This window comes from Eriocheir sinensis, unplaced genomic scaffold, assembly GCF_024679095.1.
Source record: "Eriocheir sinensis breed Jianghai 21 unplaced genomic scaffold, ASM2467909v1 Scaffold698, whole genome shotgun sequence".
NCBI classification, from domain to species: domain Eukaryota; kingdom Metazoa; phylum Arthropoda; class Malacostraca; order Decapoda; family Varunidae; genus Eriocheir; species Eriocheir sinensis.
Window position 1 is genome coordinate 114,164 of NW_026112051.1, and position 18,092 is coordinate 132,255.

General features: G+C 43.1%; 2 protein-coding genes and 1 long non-coding RNA gene across 12 annotated transcripts in view; 1 reads left to right on the plus strand and 2 right to left on the minus strand.

The window, feature by feature from the left end:
- LOC126993898 (uncharacterized) overlaps nt 1-18,092 on the minus strand; it is a 49,458-nt gene that overhangs the window by 17,844 nt on the left and 13,522 nt on the right. For 7 of the 10 annotated variants that reach the window (XM_050853060.1, XM_050853067.1, XM_050853065.1 and 4 more), the window contains 3 exons: nt 4,921-5,034; nt 4,307-4,403; nt 2,400-2,454 (listed from right to left, as the gene is read on the minus strand). The exons of 1 other annotated variant lie outside the window; for it this stretch is intronic. The gene's annotated coding sequence lies outside the window, so the exon portion shown is untranslated. Of the gene's footprint in view, nt 1-2,399; nt 2,455-4,306; nt 4,404-4,920; nt 5,035-7,382; nt 7,493-18,092 lie in introns of all 10 variants that reach the window. 2 more of the 10 variants (XM_050853066.1, XM_050853064.1) reach the window with 1 other exon arrangement.
- LOC126993901 (uncharacterized) lies at nt 2,461-3,883 on the minus strand. Its single transcript, XM_050853069.1, has 2 exons — nt 3,277-3,883; nt 2,461-3,177 (listed from the first exon to the last, which is right to left on the minus strand). The coding sequence occupies exons 1-2, from the start codon at nt 3,870-3,872 to the stop codon at nt 2,769-2,771; spliced, it is 1,005 nt and encodes a 334-aa protein (XP_050709026.1). The 5' UTR covers nt 3,873-3,883; the 3' UTR covers nt 2,461-2,768.
- LOC126993902 (uncharacterized) lies at nt 11,448-13,897 on the plus strand. The gene is made up of 2 exons (XR_007748444.1): nt 11,448-12,311; nt 12,375-13,897. It is a non-coding gene; the product is annotated as an uncharacterized LOC126993902 (long non-coding RNA).

The window sequence follows — 18,092 nt, forward strand, 5'->3', positions numbered from 1 at the left end:
GAGTCCAGCTACAGATTGCTGTGTGGCATAATCTCAACACCTCTGTTCTTACGCCTGAGGGAAGAGGATGGGGAGGACAACAAACTTGGACCTAAGATGTTGACATTGCTCCCCAAACCTCCTTAAAGGAAGTTGTTGTAACTGCCATGAAGGGCTAGTCTGTGTAACCATGCTGCTGCTGCTGCTGCCTTGTGTTCCTGCATGTGTTGTGCTCTGATGGAAGAGGAAATCATTTATTTGGCAATACTTGGTGTAAGTTTAACCTCAAGTCTTTCTCAAATGGCTTCAATTTTGTATTGGCATTTTCAGCATGAATTCTACTGTGTTTGTAAAGTATTTGTGTACAGCTCTGCTCATGATGGTGGGGATGGAAGGGCCGGCCAGATATTTGACCTGACAGAAGACAATTGCAAGCCCTTGGAAGGCTGGTTTGGCATGTTTATGACAGCCACCAAACCACACGTTACTATGATCAATTTACACCAATTTTCAGGCAATCTTTTGTGTACACATTCACAGAGGAATTGGCCATTTATTTTTATTTTTGGAGGTCCAAAGTTAGGCTGTTCTCACCCTCCCCACTAAGCATTTCCACAACAACCATTATAATTTTCTTTATCAATATTCTCCAGAAACAAAATTGGACAAAATGTACAAAAAAGGTCAATGACCTTTAGCTGCCCAGTGAGAGCCCCCACTCCCCAGCTCTTCCTTTTCTTGGAGGGGGTAGTGACACCCAGCCCTCTAGATCACTTTTCTCACATGTGAATTTAAGCACACAAGCTTTCATTGTGAAAATCATGCATTCTTTATGTATATTAGTAATAAATTTGTGAATTTTGACCTTTGAGCCCATTTAAAAGGTCAAGATGTAGTCCCTGGAGTCTCCTCCTGGTTTTTATTCATTTCTCAGAAAATCTCCAATGATATGCATGTCCTATATCTTTTTCCATAAAGACAACTTTATTCTTATTTCTAGAAAAGGTCATTGAACTTTGATCCCTGTATAATTTCCCCCCCAACCTCTACATGCCCTATCTTTTTTTTTGTAAATGTTGACCCCTTGGCTATTGAAATCAGTTGAAAAACTTTTCATGTAATTTTTTCCCGAGTGGATACTACACCGAGCGAAGGGAAGGAAGAGAAGGAAGGGATGTGAAAGAAAGGGATGGAAAGGGAAAGGAAGGAAGGGATGGGAAGGAGGGAAAGGAAGGGATGAAGGAAGGGAAGAGAAGGAAGGGATGGAAAGGAAGGATGGGATGGGAAGGAGGGAAAGGAAGGGATGTGAAGGAAGAGAAGGGAAGGAAGAGAAGGAAGGGATGGGAAGGAGGGAAAGGAGGATGTGATGGGAAGGGAAGAGAAGGGAAGGGATGGAAAGGGAAGGGATGGGATGGGAAGGAATGGGAAGGGAAAGGAAGGAATAGGAATGGAAGGAAGGGATGGGAAGGAAGGGATGGGAAGGATGGAGAGGGAAGGGATGGAAGGAAAGGAAGGGATAGGAATGGAAGGAAGGGATGGGAAGGGATGGAAGGGAAGGGAAGGGATGGGAAGGGAATGCGAATGGAAAGTATGGTAAGGGAAGGGGAGGGAAAGGAAGGGAAAGGAAGGGAAGGGAAGAGAAGGGAAGAGAATTATGTATTATTTCAAAAGCCAATTGTTACACCTCTCTCTCTCTCTCTCTCTCTCTCTGCTGTTCACTGTAACAGATAGATTTACTTGTTGAAAACATGTCCTTCCTATTTTCATGTTGGGAACACTAGGTAATTATAATGCATTTCATGTACAGCAAGGTAAGGCTGCACCCGACCCACTCAACTTAGGTAACGATCATGTATCTCTGAGAATTGCAGCAGTGAAGGCATTGTGTGTTTGTGGGTGGGTGTGGCTTACAAGCTCCTAACAGTGAAGGCATTGCATGCTTGTGGCTGGGTGTGGCTCCTAGCAGCTTTGAGAGTCTCGCCCCAGGGCCAGATGTCAGGCCAGGCCACACAACACACAAAATTTGAGGCAAACATTAAGAATGACTGCAAAGGTTTATGAAGCTAATTTTTGGTGTGTAAAGAGTTAGATTCTTGTTCATGATCCTCCAAAAATCTCAAAACTCTACAGTGACTATAAATGCTGAAAATGAACCCCTTGAAATGTCCCCTCCTATCACCTCAGAAGTGTAAACATTTGTGGAAAAGTGTGTGGCCGTCACTTAATGTCCCTCATGAGATGACCTGAGGGAAATGAATACTCTGAGGGGACAGCAGGAGTTGGAGCATGACCTTGGAATGGAAGAAGAAGACTTTAGCAGAATAGAGAGAGAAGGAACAATTGTAGAATGCAAATGAATCAGAGAAGAGGAAAAGGATTGAGAGAGGAGGAAGAAACAACAGAACAAAATTAACACTCACCAAATGATTCCTCTTCCACCTCCTCCTCCTCCTCCTTGTCTTCTTCTGGCAGTACCTGCATATTAAGTGAGGGATTAATAAGCTGTATAAATATTGATACCTTATAAAACAATACATTCTTTTGACTGTTGCCTAAATTCAACACAATAATGTTACAGCTCTAAGCCTGGCCCCTCAGTCACTCCTTGATAACCCTGTTACCATACAACCCCCTTGGCAACCCTTAACAATCCTAGGCGGGACTTTACACACAAAACTCGCCTCACTTGGGGTCGTCCCTTCCTAACCCTGCACCTTGAAAATTAGCCACTTGACTGTGGATTTCCTACCAGAAGACCTCACCAACCTATAGGAATGGGGTGTCTGTGGCTACAATTCAATGAAGAAAATTTGTAAAGTCCTGCAGCTATGGAGGGGATATCCAGCACACCAATACCACATGGGAAACACTCCACTATCCACCACAGAGGCAGAGAAAGACATGGGAGTGTATGTCACCAGGCTACCAGTGAAGGGATATCCAGCACACCAATACCACATGGGAAACACTCCACTATCCACCACAGAGGCAGAGAAAGACCTGGGAGTGTATGTTACCAGGCTACCAGTGAAGGGATATCCAGCACACCAATACCACATGGGAAACACTCCACTATCCACCACATAGGCCGAGAAAGACCTGGGAGTGTATGTCACCAGGCTACCAGTGAAGGGATATCCAGCACACCAATACCACATCGGAAACACTCCACTATCCACCACAGAGGCTGAGAAAGACCTGGGAGTGTATGTTACCAGGCTACCAGTGAAGGGATATCCAGCACAACAATAACACATGGGAAACAATCCACTATCCACCACAGAGGCAGAGAAAGACCTGGGAGTGTATGTTACCAGTCTACCAGTGAAGGGATATCCAGCACAACAATAACACATGGGAAACAATCCACTATCCACCACAGAGGCAGAGAAGGACCTGGGAGTGTATGTTACCAGGCTACCAGTGAATGGATATCCAGCACACCAATACCACATGGGAAACACTCCACTATCCACCACAGAGGCAGAGAAAGACATGGGGCTATATGTTACCAGGCTACCAGTGAAGGGATATCCAGCACACCAATACCACATGGGAAACACTCCACTATCCACCACAGAGGCAGAGAAAGACATGGGACTATATGTAACCAGGCTACCAGTGAAGGGATATCCAGCACACCAATACCACATGGGAAACACTCCACTATCCACCACAGAGGCAGAGAAAGACATGGGAGTATATGTTATCAGGCTACCAGTGAAGGGATATCCAGCACACCAATACCACATGGGAAACACTCCACTATCCACCACAGAGGCAGAGAAAGACATGGGAGTATATGTTATCAGGCTACCAGTGAAGGGATATCCAGCACACCAATACCACATGGGAAACACTCCACTATCCACCACAGAGGCAGAGAAAGACATGGGAGTATATGTTATCAGGCTACCAGTGAAAGCCAAATTCGTTCCAATCGCAGTGGACGGGTTAAATTGTGCCGATACCACCGATACCAATACATCGGTACATCCCTACTGGAGACAGTGTGTGGAGGAAGACATGAGAAGGATGAACAACTGGGAGAGAGTATGTCATCATAAGTGGGAGACCTGGGTCGGTATCATAAGACATTTTGGCTTCTCATATCAGCTATTTCTAAAGGTCAAAGAGTGGGTCAATCAGGTTCCAATGAGTGTTTCCTTAGGTTCACGGTCCAGAAGAAGAATCAAACTACCACCAGGGCCATAAAACTAATCCTGCTCAAAACTCCAACGAATGCCTTGTCAAATATGTGAACTTGGGCGACGGAATGTTTAGCTATACGGCCCCTAGTCACCTAGCAACTACCTGACTGACTTACCGGGTGGGAGGGCTGGGGCGTGCTCTCCACCTGGCACAGGATGAGGATGGAGGAGGTGCCCAGGTTGAAGTCAATCCAAACCCTCGGGTAACTCACACTTTGTAAGATGCAGGGAAGAAAAGCATGATCAGTAGGCAATGAAAAAAATATATCAAAATTGTGAAAACTTTCTATTTTTTATTTTTATAGCAAAGGGAGGCAGCTCAAAGGCAATAAGGAGAGAGAGAGAGAGAGAGAGAGAGAGAGAGAGAGAGAGAGAGAGAGAGAGAGAGAGAGAGAGAGAGAGAAGTTTTGTTTAGTGAACGCAACATCTGTGGTCATATGCCGGAGAGAGACAGGAGGGGAAGGAATTATAGGAGAAGGGAACAGACCCCAGGAGACGGGACACAACCCCCGATTAATACCTGGTACACTGCTGGGTGGACAGGGGCTACGTAGGGTATTGGAAAAGCCGCCCAAATTTTTCCACTCCGCTCGGGAATTGAACCCGGGCTCTCTCGGCTGTGAGCCGAGTGAGTGAATCAGTGCACCATGAAGACCCCATAAAAAATAAATAATAAATAAATAAATAAAAATCATTAACATTCGTAGTAATAGCAGCAGCAGTAGCATACCTTAGGCTTGCACAGCTTGAGGTTCCCAATGTGCATAGTGTAGCAGGGCACGGCGAACACCTGTCGACTGTCCCCAAGCGTGCTGTTGTAGGCGTTCAGGAAGTGTCGGCAGTGCTGGAAGGGGAGCAAACAGGTCACCCACTATACACACACACATAAAAAAAAATAATTAACCTGGTAGCAGCGGGGATCATGTTTCTTAATGGTCCCTCTAAGCGAGAAAATGAGAAAAAATCACCCCTCACACAAACCATTTCATAATATATATCAAAGCATTTGTGATCAGTTTATGCATCATCTTTTTTGGGGGGTTTATATCGTGGCACAAATTTGGCCCGTCACTGCTACACGGTAAAGTCACAAATTTGGATCATCGCTGCTACACGGTAAAGCCACAAATTTGGCCCGTCACTGCTACACGGTAAAGTCACAAATCTGGCCCATCGCTGCTACACGGTAAAGTCACAAATTTGGCCCATCGCTGCTACACGGTAAAGACACAAATTTGGCCCATCGCTGCTACACGGTAAAGACACAAATTTGGCCTGTCGCTGCTACACGGTAAAGACACAAATTTGGCCTGTCGCTGCTACACGGTAAAGACACAAATTTGGCCCATCGCTGCTACACGGTAAAGACACAAATTTGGCCTGTCGCTGCTACACAGTAAAGCCACAAATTTGGCCCATCGCTGCTACACGGTAAAGACACAAATTTGGCCCATCGCTGCTACACGGTAAAGACACAAATTTGGCCCATCGCTGCTACACGGTAAAGACACAAATTTGGCCTGTCGCTGCTACACAGTAAAGCCACAAATTTGGCCCATCGCTGCTACACGGTAAAGACACAAATTTGGCCTGTCGCTGCTACACGGTAAAGACACAAATTTGGCCCATCGCTGCTACACGGTAAAGACACAAATTTGGCCTGTCGCTGCTACACAGTAAAGCCACAAATTTGGCCCATCGCTGCTACACGGTAAAGACACAAATTTGGCCCATCGCTGCTACACGGTAAAGACACAAATTTGGCCTGTCGCTGCTACACGGTAAAGACACAAATTTGGCCCATCGCTGCTACACGGTAAAGACACAAATTTGGCCCATCGCTGCTACACGGTAAAGACACAAATTTGGCCCATCGCTGCTACACAGTAAAGCCACAAATTTGGCCCATCGCTGCTACACGGTTAAATCACAACAAAATAAAGTCACTATTCTCTAACTTGAGCTCTGTGGCTTGGGCCGGGGAAACCTCCATTGTTGACAGATCTAGCGATGACCTGCACATGGCAATCTGTCTCACTGTTATTCCGTACGTTATCTATTTGTGGAATATACACATAGTCACAATACGACTGCATGGTGTTATGAATGGCTTGGGATTACAGGGAAAGACAACGACTGAGTCACGCCCAGTCCTGACCGAGGTCAGACGTGGGTCATGGCGCTCCGCATGGAGTAGCCCGGGGCCAGCCTGTTGGCCTCTCCCCTTCCCCTCCAGCCCCCTCTCCCCTTTCATCAAGAAACCTACTTCCAGAATCACTACATAGCAAGTTAATTTTTTTGTGACTAAGTGAAATCATGGTGACAGTCTGACAGACAGTGAGTGGAGTGCGTGTGTGGTATCGGGATCGCCGAGTGTGTCGCCGCCGCGGCCTTCCATCAGGCCCCTGCCGACTCCCCGAGGTCTCCCCCAGGCCCGCCCATCCTGCTGTTGAAGTCTGGTCAGGTGCAGTGCAGTGGAGGACTCGTCACTCAGGTGGGGGCAATGAGCAGGCTGCTCACCACCGAGGCTGTGCAGTCTGTTCCCAGGCACAGCAGCGAGTCTTCACATCTGTCTTGCCACCTGTGTTGGATTAGCACTCCACCGCTAAGCCCCTTTCTGAGTGACCACCGATACCGCCTCTACCTGCTCTCTGGCCACCTGCTGCTACCTGACCCAGCATTGTGACCTGGGGATGACCTCGGATTAACACCTACTCGCCTTCCAGAGGAGGATTACCTTCCCGCCCCATCGCTCTACCACACTGCACTCCTCCACCTCTTCACCCCTCAAGCATCATCACTACTTTCCCTCCGTTAATGTAAATCACAAACCCCCACACCCCTTTCATATTGTATTTTTCTTTATGGTTGCACTGTATATTAATATGTACATTTTCAGCTTAACGGCTGCAATTTCCTGAATAAACTGATTATTATTATTATTATTATTATTATTATTATAAGTTAAAATCGATAGACTATTGTAAAAAAACTTGAAATAAATCTTTTTGCCATTAACCAAGGCCATCTAGAGGGGGAGGCCTCTTCACGGGGGGGTAGACCGTGACGTAGGCCAAGTAGTGCCAGGTAGTGTCGGGTCAGCTGCGGTCAGGAGAGGTCACGCTCTCTGTTTTGTGCATTATTGACTCTGAAAACAGTGAAAAACTTGTTAACATTGTTTCTGCCTCTTACCCAGATAACAATACTGCCATACAAGTGCTGTGTGCCTTACTGGGAGGGAATCTTCAAAACTGGACCCAGAGTGATGGTGCTTTCCTTCCCACAAGACGAGGAGGCGTGCGCTGCGTGCCACAAACAAACGAGTTAAGCAGCTGCTGCATGATAACATGTTCAGCACAGTGAGACAGTCAGTACAGTCAGCAGGCACAAAACCCATTACGGCTGTATTAAATGATGAGGGTTTGTCAGGCATTATAACAGCCAATAATATAGTTCATAAAATAGCCTGTGTTACACATGTATTATTATATATGAATATTCGTGATGTGAATATATGAATATGATGCGTTATGAGAGGAATGTGACTGTGATATGATTATGTATATGGTGTGACTAATCACTGATGAATACAGTATGAACATGATGTGGTTCTTTACATATGCTAGGCATAATGTGTGTGTGAAAAAAGAATAACATGATATAATTATATGAATATAAACAGTAAACATGGATATGAATATACTATATATATATATATATATATGATATGAATATATGATGAATGAATGAATATATATATATATATATATATATATATATATATATATATATATATATATATATATATATATATATATATATATATATATATATATATATATATATATATATATATATAGCATGTTAGTGAGATGTGATAGGTGTTATGAATGTGATGTTATTAGTAGCAGTATTTGCTAGGGCAAGGATACAATGAAAAACATGTTATCTGACATGAATGTGTTATATTGAGTATATATGAATTTGAATATCATACAATGGTATCAATATATAAATGATATGATATGAATATTACAACCGCTTGCAATAAACGGCAAAGCCTTGCTTCATGGCAAGGTATCCGTACCATTATACTGTGTGTGTGTGTGTGTGTGTGTGTGTGTGTGTGTGTGTGTGTGTGTTAGACATGAATTATACTGTACCATTATGCTGTGTGTGTGTGTGTGTGTGTGTGTGTGTGTGTGTGTGTGTTAGACATGAATTATACTGTACCATTATGCTGTGTGTGTGTGTGTGTGTGTGTGTGTGTGTGTGTGTGTGTGTGTTAGACATGAATTATACTGTACCATTATACTGTGTGTGTGTGTGTGTGTGTGTGTGTGTGTTAGACATGAATTATACTGTACCATTATGCTGTGTGTGTGTGTGTGTGTGTGTGTGTGTTAGACATGAATTATACTGTACCATTATGCTGTGTGTGTGTGTGTGTGTGTGTGTGTGTGTGTGTGTGTGTGTTAGACATGAATTATACTGTACCATTATACTGTGTGTGTGTGTGTGTGTGTGTGTGTTAGATATGAGTTATACCGTACCATTATACTGTGTGTGTGTGTGTGTGTGTGTGTGTGTGTTAGATATGAGTTATACCGTACCATTATACTGTGTGTGTGTGTGTGTGTGTGTGTGTGTGTGTGTATATTCCTTGATCCATCAAGGAGCTGATATGTCTTGACATTATGTTCTTTAACATTCAAGATTTTGCTGATAAGTTTCAATTGATGTATATGTATCATTATTACTATTATGCATACTTAATGAATACATTATTTGTTTGCATTCTTTTCGTTATGTATGTTAAAACAAGTAATACAAACAAACAAACAACACAAGGAAAACAGTGAGGTTGACAGCAGCCCCGGCTGACCCGACCGCTGTCCCCACTCGACTGACGGGTCACTGAGGGAGTGGAGAGGCCTCCCGTCTGGATGGTCTTGCATTAACCCGGGAGCAGCGACGGGCCAAATTTGTGGCTGTACCGTGTAGCAGCGACGGGCCAAATTTGTGGCTGTACCGTGTAGCAGCGACGGGCCAAATTTGTGGCTGTACCGTGTAGCAGCGACGGGCCAAATTTGTGGCTGTACCGTGTAGCAGCGACGGGCCAAATTTGTGGCTGTACCGTGTAGCAGCGACGGGCCAAATTTGTGGCTGTACCGTGTAGCAGCGACGGGCCAAATTTGTGCCATGATATAAACCCCCCCAAATAGATGATGCATAAACTGATCACAAATGCTTTGATATATATATATATATATATATATATATATATATATATATATATATATATATATATATATATATATATATATATATATATATATATATATATATATATATATATATATTATGAAGTGCTTTGTGTGAGGGGTGATTTTTTCTCATTTTTCTCGCTTAGAGGGACCATTAACCCGTACAGTGTTTAGTACGTTCACACGCTCAAAAAACTATCGATACACATTCAGCACGATACAAACTGACACCAAGGATGAAGCCATTGAGAACAGGCAATTCAAAACGCCCGCGCCAAATTCCTTATTCGTCAAGTTAAAAAGCGTGCAAAGTTCCTACTTTTTATTAGGCAATGAGGCAGCACAAGAGAGTAGATTTAAATAACCTGTAGAAGTCCATCCAACTCTGTTTAAACTTTATCTTTCTTAGCAGCAATGCTATTACCATTGCAATTTGTAGTTTTTTTCAGATGGCCACAACTTGTTCATGAAAGAAAAGACACGTTCAGTGGAAGCATTAGTTCCAGGATGGCACATCATGGACTGAACTATATCTGACATGCGTTGATGGTTGTTTTTGTCTTTGATATGGGAGAATACTTCTACCCACCGCTGTTACGTATGAGCATTATTGTTTAATAATTTGTGAATAAAAAGCTTAAACAAGTGGCACTCAAACCACTCCGTTAATATTATGGTGATATCTGGTGTCTCAGTGTCTCCCTTCCTCTCTATCCCTCCCTTACAGGGGCCCTGTCCTGCTCCCCCCCGCAGAGCTGAGGTGATGGGGGTGACAGCACCCTTACCAACCCTACCGAGATTACCGGGTTGCTAACTGTGAAGTTCTTCGGACCCCACGGTAACGATAGTTTTTTGAGTGTGTGTACATATACGCACCTCTTAGGGAAGTGTTTAGTACATATATATACGCAAGCTCTTTTGAGGGCTTATATTCCCTTTATTTTTGTTTTTTTGTAGGTAACATTGTTCATTGACAGTGAAGAGCAATAACTTGACAAGTCTTGGTATTTTTAAATGGACGTTAAAGGGCTTTCTGTACATTTGTCTGGATTCCAACAAAAATCATTATACAAGAAGGTAGGTTACTTCCTTCTAGGTAATTACTCCTTGGTTCTATAATCAGTAAGGCATGTGGAATTGTAAATTATGGCTCAGAGTAATTGGAACTGAAAACTTATCGTCGGAAGCTTCTTAGTGTTTTGTTGAACTTTGTGAACTACGGCTGTAGTACACACGGCCTTGAAGTGTTGTCTGATCCAATCATTCCCTTGTACTTACAATTATTGTTTATTTTTTAGGTTTTTGTGATGTAAAGAAGTACTAATACATTACTCACGCTTTGGGGCAGTGAGAAGTGTTTATAATGGAAAGAATATTGGCTCTAAAAAATGTAAAGACAAATTTCCCTTTCCTGGTATGACATTGTTAGCACTGAGACACAAAAAAATAAGACAACAAACACTACGGTTCCATTCCTCGCATATAAATAATATATATCTATATCTATATTTATCTATCTATCTATCTATCTATCTATCTATATCTATATCTCTCTCTCTCTCTCTCTCTCTCTCTCTATATCTATATATATATATATATATATATATATATATATATATATATATATATATATGAAATAATTTGTAATTTTTTGTACATTTTTAGGGTCAAATAAAAAATATGAAAAAGTTCCACCTGGCATGAGCCCTATAAAAGACCACACTGTACGGGTTAATATATTTCCTTCAAGCTTTTTTTTCTTTCCTGTTCTTTTATTAGGTATTTTTCCCTTCATGTTCTCTCTCCCTCTTTGCCTTCTTTTCTTACTACAATTCCCTTCCCAAGCTTTATTCTCCTCCCTTGGTCTTTTCAGTGCCAGGATACATGACGCTAACCATGGCACTCCTAACCTTGCCCTGCCTTCCCTGTCCCTGGCCTTCCTCTGCTAATATTTAACATTGCTCCAGCAGCACCTTCTCACTTGCTTAGACATCACTGTTCTATGCATTTTGAACTGCATATTATGTGCGCTGCAAACTGCTAGCAAGGCCGCTGCTGATTTTTGAAGGGTTAGCGAGTTTCTTGCAGCCGCCTCGGGGTGCAATGAGGGGTGTTGGGAGGGGGCTACGTCAAGTTGGGTTGGGGGAGTTAGATTTACTCGACACGCAGCGGAGGATGTGAGGAGGATTCCAACCCTGGCCCTGGCAGTCGTGGCCAGCCAGGCCTTCTAACCACTGCTCCACAAAGGCATATTAGATCACATGGGTGTTGATGCTGGTAGGCTAACACTGTGATACTCATGCCATACCTTCCCCAGGTACAGCTGTTCATCAACCATCTACACAGGAAGGATGAACAGCTGTGTGAGGCCTTCTAGCCACTGCTCCATATTAGATCACGTGGGTGTTGATGCTGGTAGGCTAACACTGTGATACTCATGCCATACCATTCTTTCATTGACACAGGCTTTACATAAACGAGACAACACAGACATTTGAAAAGACATAGAGTATGATCTGACAAGCATCCTCTTCTTTTCTTTTGATCATTCCTTTCCTCCTCTTCCTTCATTCTTTCCTCTTCTGTGTCTTTCTCCTCCTCCTCCTCCTCCTCTTCTTTCTCCTCTCATTTTCTTTCTTGTCCCAGATCCTTTGTTATCCTTCATTATTTCTTCCTCCTCCTCCTCCTCTTCTTTCTCCTCTCATTTTCTTTCTTGTCCCAGGTCCTTCATTATTTCTTCCTCCTCCTCCTCCTCTTCTTTCTCCTCTCATTTTCTTTCTTGTCCCAGGTCCTTCATTATTTCTTCCTCCTCCTCCTCCTCTTCTTTCTCCTCTCATTTTCTTTCTTGTCCCAGGTCCTTCATTATTTTTTCCTCCTCCTCCTCTTCTTTCTCCTCTCATTTTCTTTCTTGTCCCAGATCCTTCGTTATCTTTCATTATTTTTTCCTCCTCCTCCTCCTCTTCTTTCTCCTCTCATTTTCTTTCTTGTCCCAGATCCTTCGTTATCTTTCATTATTTTTTCCTCCTCCTCCTCCTCTTCTTTCTCCTCTCATTTTCTTTCTTCCTCTTCCTCCTCCTCCTCCTCTTCTTTCTCCTCTCATTTTCTTTCTTGTCCCAGATCCTTCATTATCCTTCATTATTTTTTCCTCCTCCTCCTCCTCTTCTTTCTCCTCTCATTTTCTTTCTTCCTCTTCCTCCTCCTCCTCCTCCTCATTCATTCCCTCGACCTCCATATTTCTCACTTCTGCCTCCTTCCTTCTCCTTTACCTCCTCCTCCTCCTCTTCTTCTCCTCCTCATCTTCGTTCCTTCCGCTTCTTCACGAACCTCTCTCTGAGCCTGACACTAAATCTTCTTCTTCCTCCTCCTCCTCCTCCCTAACCCCCCCCCCGGCTTCCTGCCGTTCATAACAATACCGGGAATGAATGAGAGGGAGGAGGAGGAGGAGGAGGAGGAGGAGGAAAAGGTGTGGAGGAAAATGAAGATGAAGTGGAGAGGATGTGAAAGAAGGAGGAAGAGGAGGAGGAGGAGGAAAGAAAGAAGAAAAGGGAAACACAAGAAATAAAAAAAGAAGGGAAATAAATAACACAAAACATGAAGAAAACCAAAAAAATAAAAGGAAGAAAAAGAAAAAAAAATAGAAAAAAGAAAAGAAAAGAAAAATATAATACGAAAATCAGAGACGGCTACAAGGAAACGGGATAAAGGGAAAACACACACACACACACACACACACACACACGAAAGGCTTCCCTAATATGGTTGAGGGCAGAATGTGTTGATGGGAAAGAGAAGGGAAGGACACACACACACACACACACACACACACACGAAAGGCTTCCCTAATATGGTTGAGGGCAGAATGTGTTGATGGGAAAGAGAAGGGAAGGAAAGGAAGAGGAAGAGGAGGAGGAGGAAAGAATAGGAGGAGGAAGAAGGAACTGTTGATAAAGGAAGATGGATAGATGGAATGATTGAAGAAATAGGAAGGAGAAAAAGTAATAGTTGATTGATGGAGATAGATGGATAGATAGATAAATAGTAGATAGTATTGACAAGAAGAGGGGAGGAGGAAGACATGGAGGAGGAGGAAGAAAAGAATAAGAAGGAGGAAGAGGAAGAGAAGAGAAGAGAAACTTGTAAAATGTGTTATTATTATTATTATTATTATTACTATTACTACTATTATTATTATTATGGAATATATGAAAAATGGGAGGAATAGTGCAAGAGAGAGAGAGAGAGAGAGAGAGAGAGAGAGAGAGAGAGAGAGAGAGAGAGAGAGAGAGAGTTATGTATACGACTTTAATAATCTTAAGCAAGTGAATTCCTCCTTGTACCTCATGTCCTCCTCCTCCTCCTCCTCTTTTCTGTATTGTATGTCTTAATGAGGCAGAACTTACTTCACGCTTCTTAAACTTGAGGAGGAGAGAAGGAGGAGGAGGAGGAGGAGGAAGCAAGTCTCATAAGATAATACTGTTTGTGTGTGTTTTTCCACCCTCTCCCCCCCTTCTCTCTCTCTCTCTCTCTCTCTCTCTCTCTCTCTCTCTCTCTCTCTCTCTCATTCCCTTTAATTTTACTAGTGTGTGTGTGTGTGTGTGTGTGTGTGTGTGTGTGTGTGTGTGTGTGGGCAGGGAAGGGAGGGTCGGAGAGCCACAAAGTTACCTACGCAGTTTTCAGACCATTGCGTAGTCGAGTCAGTCAGTCAGTCAGTCAGTTATTCTTTGTCAGCCAGTCCATCAGTCAGTCAGCCACTCAGACAATGTTCCCACGCCTCACCTCACAGCCTCCTCGTCCTTCAAATGGAAAGCTGAGGCTGGACCATTTTCGTGACATAATTCTGCCCCATAGTCTCCAACATTTTGGAGCTCACACACCCACACTCTGTAAGGCTTCCGGAGAGGCTGTTGTGGGTGTTGGCATCGATAGTACCATTAGCCCAGTGATAGATTGACCAGGCTTCTGTACCTTGAATGTGAACAATACTTATTTGAACCCGACTTGTGGCCTTTGGGAATAGGTGTTGTGAGGCGAAAGAATGTGGGAATATTTGAACTGATATGCCAAGACAATATCACCACCTAGATAAACAGAACAGATATGACTAATAGATGCAATAATAGACAGTGAAAAGTAAATGAGAAAGTGAAGTAATAGAAAAAAATGGCCATAGATGATATATAAAGTGATAAAATAGACTTGAAATGCATTACTAGATAGAAGAAACATAATTGCTTTCTAAATAAATACAAAAAAACACGTAAAATGAAAAAAAAAGTCTCGATCCTCCCTTCTAGAAAGCGTTGAAGTCATAGGAAAGAAACAAAACAGACAAAGCTAATGCAGAGATGACTAGAGAAAGGGATGAAAGAGTACAGATAGTGGTTGACTCTTGCATCAGGAATTCGGACAGCATAAGGAGGAGGTAGAGTAGAAAGTGTGTGGGAGTGTTGTTTGCAAAAGTTTGTATTTTTTCCTAGAGTTTGTTCATGTCTTGTTTTTTAGTAATATTTTGTTTTCAGTGTGTGTGTGTGTGTGTGTGTGTGTGTGTGTGTGTGTGCACAGGTCTGGGCGTGAGAGAGACTTAGGAGTCCTAGTGAGCGCTGACCTCCGTCCTAGGGCTCAATGCATTCAGGCTAAAAATCGGGGAAACAGAGTACTTGGTTTCATCTCAAGGAGCGTAAGCAATAGGAGCGCTGAAGTCATCCTCAAACTTTACTTAGCACTAGTTAGGCCTCATCTCGATTATGCAGTTCAGTTCTGGTCCCCCTACTATAGAATGGATATCAAGATGTTAGAATCTGTACAGACGAGGATGACAAAGATGATTCAGGGGAAGAGAAACTTGCCTTATGAAGACAGGCTGAAGCATTTAAATCTACACTCTCTAGAAAGGCGAAGGTTGCGAGGAGACTTGATCGAAGTCTATAAATGGATGAAGGGATTTAATAAAGGGGATGTCAATAAAATTTTGAGAGTGAAAGAGCCAGGTAGGACACATGCCTTCACATGGCAATGGTTTTAAGTTAGACAAATTCAGATTCAACAAAGACATAGGCAAGAATTGGTTCACCAGTAGAGTGGTGGATGAATGGAACAGGCTTGGGGGCCATGTTGTGGGTGCCAATACCGTAGATACATTCAAGAAGAGGTTAGATAAGGCCATGGATGGTGAGGTAAGGTGGAGTGGAGTGTACAGGAGCTGCCTTGTGTAGGCCAACCGGTCTCTTGCAGACTCCTTACGTTCTTATGTTCTCTCCAGCCCTTTCCGCCCTTCCTTCCTTGCTCACTTTCCTCCCTCCCTCCCTCCTTCCCTTGCTCATTTCCTTCCCTTTCTCTGAACTTGGGGAGAAAAGTTGTCCCTTCTGATGTGGAACACCTTAGATAGATAAGCTTTATGACAAGATGACAAGAAAACATGGATATAAATTTGATGGTGAGATTTACGGGAAGATACAGAGGGGAGAAAACAGTGTGAGAGAAATAATGGATCAATGTAATGTACTATAGCCTTAAATTCCTTTCACTAGTGCAAGAAGTTAGTCAGAATCTTGGGAAACAGTAACAAAAGCTTCGTGGCTATTTATATGCATTCCTCAGGTCTTAGTAAGCTTGGTGTTGTAGGCAAGAACTATAGCCTTAAGTTTCTGTCGTGCTGCAGAGGCTTTTCTATAAGATGGAATTGTAGTTTATTTTAGTATGCATTTTCAAAGTCAAAAAACATTAAAAAAGCCCTCACACCTTATATAAACCACAAACATGCCAGTTTGTACTGATAATATGACATGCAGCAGCAGCTTAAGTATTGGTCATTCCAGCAAACTGAGGCGGCCTTTTAGTGAGGTCTGATATGTTCTGAGATATAAGTTCGTTGGATTTTTGGGGGGATTTTATAAACTATACATTTTTAGAAAGCTAACATTACAAAGAATGCAAAAACCAATGTTGCCAGAATTTTTGAGGTCATTTTGGCGGCCATTTTGGATTTCTAATATGGCGACCACAAAATCTTATTTTTCTCTTATTTACTTATTAATTTTGTTTTAACTGTACTGATTATGATGAAATATGACCAAAAAAGACAACTTTGATTTTTTTTTTCTTTACAGGTCTAATTTGAGCTGCAATGAACACTGTGCCTCTTCTGAGCAAGCCATGTGAAGAAGTAAAGGATGGGGGATCCAATTAAGTGGAGACTGTGTATTCTTTGTCAACGTGGTGACAAAAAAGAAGGTCCTTTGGTACTAAAACCACGACTAGGTTCTTATGTGAGATGCTTGAATGCAGTCAGAGAAAGAGCCACTTGCAATGATGGACAGTATGTGGAAATCGAGCGAAGACTCAAAGATGTTACCAGAGATACATTGAGTGAGCAGGGTGCAATATGGCACCGAAGCTGTTATCAGGAGGCAACAAACAGGAGTCGGATCGAGAGGGCCAGGGAACGCAATGAACAAGCTGTGAGTGCGGCTTCAGCCACCAAGAAGCGTGGGAGAAAAAGAAAGAGTGAAGAGATTGAACAGCCATCTGAGCGGCCGGCCAAGTTCACAAGATCCAAGACAGCTCCCCTGGAGAAGGATTTGTGCTTTTTCTGCCAAGAAGACACAGGAGAGCAGATCTTCAGGGTTTGTACGTCAGAGACAGGGAAACAACTAAGGTCAGCTGTGGAGAAGTCTGGGAATCCAGCCCTGGTAACAAGACTGAATACTTCTATCTCCCCTACAGATGCACAAGCAATTGATGTTCAATACCACAAAGGATGCTGGAGAAGCAACGTGTTTCATTCCTTAAGAGAAGTGTCAGACCGAAGTGGTCCATACGTCCACCCACTTCAAGCAGCAAGCATGGTTGAAATAACAAACTTGGTTGAAGTGAAGACACGACAAAAGGCTGTAATCTCAATGGGAGACGTAGAGACAGTGTACAAGAACATGCTTGGGGATGTCATGGCACAGCATTGCCCCACCTTCAGTCGAAAATGGTTAAAAGAATATATTCTGACTGAACTCCCAGCTGTGACATCAGTACTGCAAAAAGATCGTAGGAAATCAGCAGTGCTATACAACCCAACAGCCTGTCAAGAAGATAATGTTCATTCAATGATAATAGATGCTGGCAGCATGGACAATATGAAAACAGTCTTCAAGGCAGCCCAGATCATTCGCCAGAGTATTGTCTACTTCAACAAGGAAAGTGTCACAGATAATGATGACATCCCGGTATCAAGTGATACAACATGTGTCCCAGCTGAATTGTACAGCCTGATGAGATGGGTTCTGACTGGGCCTGTGGAACATCTAGCAACTGAAGCAAGAACAGGGATCACAGACCGGTTAGCACTAACTATGAGCCAAAACATGATGTTTGGGTTGAAGACAGACAGGCAGGTCCAGTACAAGCCTTCAGGGTCAGGCACCTTTAGGCAGCACCGAACAAAAGAGAATCCCCAAGTGGTCGGACTAGCGCTTTCACTTCACAGTGACACCAGGAGTAAAAAGTTGTTGGAGCTGCTCAACAGGCAAGGATTGTGCGTGTCTCATGGACGCACACTACAACTGGAGACTGCCCTGGCCAATGCTGTTGTGGAAAACACCAAGAATTTTGGGGGTCTCTATATACCTCCCTTCCTCAAGAAAGG